Genomic DNA, 7,584 nt, shown 5'->3' with positions numbered 1-7,584 from the left:
CCTCTGTGTGTTCCTCGTTGTGAACAATGAAAACAACCATTTTGAATCGGTTACGATTATTTCACATCAAAATCCAAATGGGACGACAGTGAGTTTACGTCGGCACAACAGGTGCTAATCTCCTAATAAATTAGACCTGAGGAAGTCATTTTTTTAACGAGGAATATTTGGTTATACAGAAATATTTGATGCGAAAGCAAGATTTCAGAGACGTACCAGTGGAAAATCTAATCGTTAATTCTTGCTATAAAATTCAAAGTTATATCACAGTAACTGAAAGAGTTGAGTGCAGTAACTTTGAGATTAACTGATGAAACTAACTTGATTTTATTCAGTTGCCCACTGAAACTAATGGAAAGTTTAAAAACTCAAAATATCCCCAAAAATGATGTGTTGAGCAAATGTTCGGTAAAATATATATTTCCAATTTGTGTATAAAGACTAAAGGTTCTTTTAGGAGTCACTGTTGTTCATTATTGGCCGCTCTGTTCACACGTCTCTGTCTTTCTTCCAGGTGCTGTGTGCTGTGTTGAAGTGAAACCACCAACGAAACCCCCAAACTATCCAGATCTACCAGTGGGTCCATTACTCTGTCCGTCCCATAGCCACATCGTCCAGCCGACAGCAGAGGCCTTCTGCTCTTCGTCTGTTGGTGAAGAAGTCAGCACGTATCTCACGTACACTTCTGTCCGTCAAGAGGTCAACTCGGTAAAAACCTAACTCGTCACTGAAGTGAAATTAAATCCTAGAGTCAAACGATGGCGCCCAAGAAGAAGGCCCCCCGTCAGAAGAAGCCCGCCGTGGACACCGTCTCTCAGGTCGCCATGGAGACCCCCCAACTGAAGGTGGAGAGCCTGGGCGACGGCGTGGTGGTGGTGGAGAGCGGCGTGAAGAAGATCGAGCAGATGGCGGCGCTGGACATCGCCCAGCTGAACAGCCTCAACCTGCCGCTGCCGCTGCCCGTCATCAAGCCCGGGGAGAGGGGCCTGGGCCTGGGCAGCGAGCTGACGCGACCCCTGCACGGCAACGCCCTGCTGGAGGAGCTCAGCAAGATGCGCCAGGAGAAGTGAGTTCTGAAACTTGGATTATAATTGGATTGGATTGGACTCGGTACCAAACAATTTTTCTAATACAATATGATACAATTATGTAACGACATGTTAATGGAAATACAATATGACATGTTACAGTCATGGCACCATAGAATTATGATACATTACAATTATATTCCATCCGTTTACAAAACAATATATAATAAGACTATGATGCAATATGGTTGATACAAATACAATATGTATCATTCTTATTGGATCATAATTGTGTGTGGTAGAATAACGATACAGTAAAATATTGATACCACAGCATTTTCGACCCAAAACAGTTTTGATACAGTACAATTTCATTTCTGTATGATAACGGTATGTTACAACAAAATTATGATATGATGCAATTGTGACACAAAACTATACAATTACAACATGATATTACATTACATTCATTTTGCTGGCGCTTTTGCGACTTACAATCTTTGATATTTGGCTCATATTAGAGACATGACAGGATGCAATCATAACACAACACCATACAATTACAACATGATATGATGCAATAAGATAAAATTAGGATTGTTAAATTGTAATTGTACGACAGACATATCCACTCATTAGAATGATTACACTACTACAATTTATCATAAAACTATTATTACGCAATTGTATCATTTCATATTATACTATAATTGTATTGCATCATATTGTATTAAATTTGCATCATATTGGAGGACACTGTTTGAATAAATGTACAATTAAGCTTTTTCTGATTATTTTTACATCTTATTGTACATTATTGTATCACATTTTAGTGAACCCTATAACTTCATGAAAATTTACTTTATTTTGCTTCATATCTGATCATATTTTATCAAATGTCATATTTCTTTGGGAAGTACGACATCATATTACTCCTTGAAGATGACGTACTGTGCTGTATCACATGTCAAGTCACTATCTACGGTACTACATGTCATATTTGTGTGGTGTTTCATCCTAGAGTAATGTTTTATATGTTTCATATATTCTACTGCATTGGCCCGACCTCTGTCCACCCTCCGCAGGTTCCTGACGGACCTGGAGTTGGCCTGTAAGACGAAGGCCTTCGACGTCCACAAGCTGGTCATCTCCTCGGTCAGTCAGTACTTCAGAGAGATTCTGGCCAAAGATCCCGGCATGAAGCGCCTGGAGCTGCCGTCCCTCTCGCCTCTGGGTAGGCCGACCTACGTCACACCACACGTCCACCCGAGAGGAGCTTTTGGTCGTACTAATAATCCATCCAACATGCGTCCATGATTAAATATTGTTATATTTGATCTTATTTGATATATATTGAATGAATTGTAAGTTGCTTATAAATTGTCATCGTTTTCTTAGTTGAAATCCCCAAAATATGCAAACAACAGTACAGCCTTAAAAAAAAAAACCGTGGAACAGCATCTCAATAAAGTACATCTATCTATCTATCTATCTATCTATCTATCTTAATATTTTACTCAGTCTCTCATCATAAACCTCAATGATGCTCTGAGCAGATACAATTTTTTATTACTCCAAATTTAAATCTGTTTAAAAGAGGATTTAAAGGAATATTTACGGTTCCAAGAAGTTCATTTCTCTGGGCCACAGTCACTTTGTTTCATCTACATGAAACAGTAAGCACGTGAGTGACCATGTCGCCATGCTACAGTTGCGTGAAAGGCTCGGCCCCTCTGTGTCCGCAGGCCTGGCCAACGTCATCACCTTCGCCTACCTGGGCCGCGTCCACATGTCGCTCTACACCATCGGCTGCACCGTCTCCGCCGCCGCCACCCTGCAGATCCCCCAGCTCCTCAAGATGTGCATGGACTTCCTGCTGGCCGAGCTCAACGTGCAGACGTGCGTCTACATCTGGAACATCGCCGCCGCCTACAGCCTGGTGCCCGTGTGCGACGCCGCCCGCCGCTTCGTCCTGGAGAACTTTGTGCAGTTCTCCGAGACGCCGCTGTTCCACCAGCTGACCCTGGAGCAGATCGCCGCCTTCCTGCAGGACGACTCGCTGGTGTTGCCCTCGGAGGTCATGGCCTTCCAGGTCAGAGTCCTTACGGGTCAAATGTTGAGATCTGAATTTCATCGTGTTCCTCCATTCTTTACATCTCATGTCCTAACTGAGGAGAAAATGCCAGGTCTTCTTCATCGACCCTCTGGGACCCTCCTGCTATTTTCATCCAGGCCTAAAAACAGACCCCGGACCAGCTGTTCACAGCCTAACGCAGAGCTGTGAGATAGAAGCCAGAGTCCTGCAGGTCGCCTGTGAGCCGAAACCACCAAGTATAACCCTCACTGTATACAAGAAGAGGGCTCGTGTATTAATATACCAGTCCAGGATGGATGTAAATAGACAGGCAGCTGAAGGGAGGGAGAAGAAGTGATAGTTGTATTTATAAACTATATATCTATATAAACGTCTCTCTCTCTCCGCAGCTCGCCATGAAGTGGCTGGACTTTGACGCCTCTCGTCAGGCTCACGCCGCCGAGCTGCTTGGCCACGTCCGGTTCGAGACGATCCCGGCCAGCGAGCTGGTGAGTCAGATCCAGCCGGTGGCCCGCATGATGCTGGACCCCCACTGCCACCGCCTGCTGGTGGACGCCATGAACTACCACCTGCTGCCCCACCAGCAGAACACCCTGCAGTCCCGGCGCACGCAGGTCCGCGCCGGCCAGCAGACCCTGCTCACCGTCGGAGGCCGCCCGTCGCTCACCGAGAGGGCCCTGAGCCGCGAGGTCGGTGCACATCACAGAAGTGTGGACACACGAAGTCAGAGGTTCCCCAACTGAAATGAAAACTATATAACAACACACAAGTACATGTATATATGTATAGAAATACAACTGTGCAGATCTGACAAATATCACATTATTATGAAAGAGGTTATCAAGGTTCCCAAAACAATGCTGATCCAATAGAAGAAGTTGGTAGAATTAACCAATAGCTTTAACTTTTTATTAATTTGATATACTAATGATCAATATTAATGATCTACAAATTACATTTGTAGACAAGTAATTTAGTAGGAAACGAAAATTGTGACCAAATTATGTTCCCTCTAAATATACATAATATATACATATTATATATATAATAATACATATATATATATATATTTTTTTGCCAACATATCTGATCTTTTAGCTTCTTCATAAACGTCTTCATGTTCACTCTCACAGAATTTGTGAGATGATCGTGGTCTAGTTAAACTCAGAAGAAAAGTTCACCGTGACTTGAAACGTGATGTGTTTGAGGCAATTTAAAAAATATTTTCAGAAATGTAAAGATTGAAATATAGAGGAAATGATGCTCTTGGTTGCTTGCGTGTTCTTCTTGACTCCGTGTATTCATTCCTTTGACCCCCCCCCCCCCCCCCCGGTGTTACAGGTAATGTGGAGGGACCCCCGCGAGGGAGGAGCCACCTGGCGTCACCTAACGCAGCTGCCGGCCAAGAGCTTCAACCAGTGTGTGGCCGTGATGGACGGTTTCCTGTACGTGGCCGGAGGAGAGGACCAGAACGACGCCCGCAACCAGGCCAAGCACGCCGTCAGCACCCTGAGCAGGTTGGTCGTTGAATCTCTTCCACCTCGACTGGCTTTGCCTTTTCATTTAAACCTTGCCATTGGGCCATTCAAGGGCCTCTTCAAGTCAAGGCCTAAAGATTGATCATGTTATTCCAAACTGCGCTTCAGTGATACATGCTCCCAAACTAAAGTTAGACTTCAGATGATCATCAACAACCTTTGACTTGTTTCTCGTGTTGCCCTGAAACGTCTCTCAACATGACCTCTTTACCCCCCCATCAGATACGACCCTCGCTTCAACACCTGGCTCCACCTGGCCAGCATGCGTCAGCGCCGCACCCACTTCTCCCTGGCAGCCAGCGGCGGGCGGCTGTTCGCCATTGGCGGCCGCAACGTGGAGGGCCTGCTGGCCACCACCGAGAGCTACCTGCCCTCCTCCAACAGCTGGCAGATGCGTGCCCCCATGGAGGTGCCCCGCTGCTGCCACTCCAGCGCCACCCTGCCATCCGGGGACATCCTGGTGAGCGGCGGCTACATCAACTGCGCCTACTCCCGCTCGGTGGCGTGCTACAGCGTGGATACCGACACCTGGTCCGAGAGGGCCTCCATGGAGACGCCCCGTGGCTGGCACTGCTCCGCCACCCTCGGAGGGAAGGTGTACGTGGTGGGAGGGAGCCAGCTGGGGCCTGGAGGCGAGAGGGTGGATGTGATCTCTGTGGAGGTCTTCTCCCCGGAGAGTGGAGCGTGGAGCCGGGCCGCCCCTCTCCTGCTCGGCGTGAGCACCGCCGGCCTGTCGCCGCTGGCCGACAAGCTGTTCCTGCTGGGAGGCTGGAACGAGGCGGAGAAGCGCTACAAGGCGGCCGTCCAGAAGTACGACCCGGCCACCGACAGCTGGTCCATGGCCGAGGATCTGCCCGAGCCCACGGTGGGCGTGTCCTGCTGCACGCTGACCCTGCCGCCCCGCACCGCGCCGCGCCGGCAGCAGCACCGCAACACCCCGGCCCACGAAGAGCAGCAGCAGCAGGCGGCGAAGAACCGGAGCAGAGAGAGCAGCACGGCCCCGGCACACACCATCCCAGCATAGAGGGAGGGTCATGCAACAAGGGAGAGACTAGAGGAGAGGAGGAGGTGGTTCAACCTCAGGAGAACATCTGGATTAGGGCTGCAACTAATGATAATTTCCATTATGGATTCATCTGTTTCGATTAGTCGGTTTGTTGTTTGCTCAAAATATAGTATTAAAAAATACCATAAATAACCAAGGTGACATCTTCAAGCATCCAAAACTCACTGATTCAGTTTAAAGCAGCAAAAAGGAACATAACCACAGTTTTTCCTTGAAAAAGAAATCATTGAACAGATTTTTCAGAACAGTTGCCGATCGTTGTTTTGTCGATCGACGAATCGACTAAATCGTTTCCGCTCTAATCTGGATCATGTCTGCTCTACTTTCTGCTCATGCCAACGTGGAAAAGTTCCTATATTTACAAATTTAAACAACAACAACCTTTTCACAAAAGAACTTAATCAACCACATTTTTGCATTCCTGTCCATCAATAATAGCACAAAGATGCATGAGGCTTGAATCACCGTAATAAAACCTAACTTAAAAAAGGAACAGATGTATGTGTAAATGTAAGGATGTCACTTATTTTTAGTCAAGAAAAATTATGGATCATGACACACTGATCCTGAATCCTTCCAAGGATTGTGATTGTCATGGTTTCCCCACAAAAACAAAAATATTGTCAGCTTGGCATCTGTCCTGCATTGTTCTGACTGCAAAGGGCAAAATTAAAACCAGAGGCTAATTCAAGATGCGGCCGTGCAGCTCCACTCATGAAATGCCGCCTTGCATCCCAGAAAAGAGAGCAGGCATGATCCAAAGTGGTCTCAGGGGGTGAAGGGAACCAGAGCAGAAAGAGATGGACGAGGGGAAGGAAAAGGGACGAGTGGCGCAGGCGGAGGTAGAGAGGAGATGGATGGAGGAGCGACGACGACGAAGGACAGAAGGACGGGAACAGTGGCTGTTTGTGTTTGAACAGGTTTCGGGGTTGAACATAACATCAGAGACGACTGTGAATGCGCCGGTAGTTTGTGCACAAAGATGTATCTAGGCAAAAAGTGTGTGCGACTGTGAACGTGTTTGAACATGTGTGAATGTGTGTGTGGGCGCAACAGGAAAAAAAAACAATTTCAAACAAAAACATGCAATAAAGATTTTCTCTCTAACTTAAACTATTTCACACGAAAGGCAGCAATAAACAAAACCTGCGTTTATCATTGTATTTATTAACAGATACCTGTCAGTAGCTGTAGTGGCAAAAAAAATATAAAAAAAATATATAGCTGTAGTATTTAAGATGAACATTTTATAACTGCGACGGAGAGGAGGGTAGTGTGACATTGACAACACAGGTGAGATTTTAAAGGAGATATATAAATTGGTGTAAAAACAATGTACAATAAGGGGCTTTAACCTAAAATGTTGCTTCCAAGAAACCAACAAGATTTAAGAGGTATAGAATTTGGAAAAAAGACAAATTAATAGGCGAAACAAATGTGACGCTCACCTGAGTCTGTGCTTTAAAGCATCAGCCGCCAGCAGACGTCTAACTTTTATGGAAACTTAAAACTACCAACTGAAAAACCAGTGAGACTCCAGCTGGCGAGAAGACAAAACTGCAAGTCAAGTAACTAATAAGTAATATTATAACTATTATTGTTTATCATGATACAATGAGGCTGATGTGGCTCAAGTGATTGGATCAGTCCCTCTGTACGGTGGTTTCACTGAATAAAGCCAATTGAATCCAAACATGCTCGTTCTCTGCCTTTTCATTCAGAAGGATACAGAAAGTGCTGCTGGGAAATGTAGTCTGACCACTGAACCAAGTTTGTTTTCTTGTTGGGAAAAGGTAAGCGACCTCGACCGTTGACAAAAATCCAATCAGTTCATCATCGAGTCCAGGGGGAACAGTT

General features: G+C 45.8%; 1 protein-coding gene across 1 annotated transcript in view; it reads left to right on the top strand.

Annotated features, from left to right (window-relative positions):
• klhl43 (kelch-like family member 43) overlaps positions 1-7,420 on the top strand; it is an 11,321-nt gene extending 3,901 nt beyond the window's left edge. The window contains exons 2-7 of the mRNA XM_035621352.2: positions 515-1,066; positions 2,114-2,262; positions 2,774-3,120; positions 3,513-3,812; positions 4,465-4,640; positions 4,884-7,420. Coding sequence (XP_035477245.2) covers positions 759-1,066; positions 2,114-2,262; positions 2,774-3,120; positions 3,513-3,812; positions 4,465-4,640; positions 4,884-5,685 — 2,082 coding nt within the window. The 5' untranslated portion in view covers positions 515-758 and the 3' untranslated portion in view covers positions 5,686-7,420. The remainder of the gene's footprint in view (positions 1-514; positions 1,067-2,113; positions 2,263-2,773; positions 3,121-3,512; positions 3,813-4,464; positions 4,641-4,883) is intronic.
• The last annotated feature ends 164 nt before the right edge of the window (positions 7,421-7,584 follow it).

This window comes from Scophthalmus maximus, chromosome 22 (assembly GCF_022379125.1).
Source record: "Scophthalmus maximus strain ysfricsl-2021 chromosome 22, ASM2237912v1, whole genome shotgun sequence".
In the NCBI taxonomy this organism is placed as follows: Eukaryota; Metazoa; Chordata; class Actinopteri; order Pleuronectiformes; family Scophthalmidae; genus Scophthalmus; species Scophthalmus maximus.
This window is presented reverse-complemented; position numbering and strand designations above follow the sequence as displayed.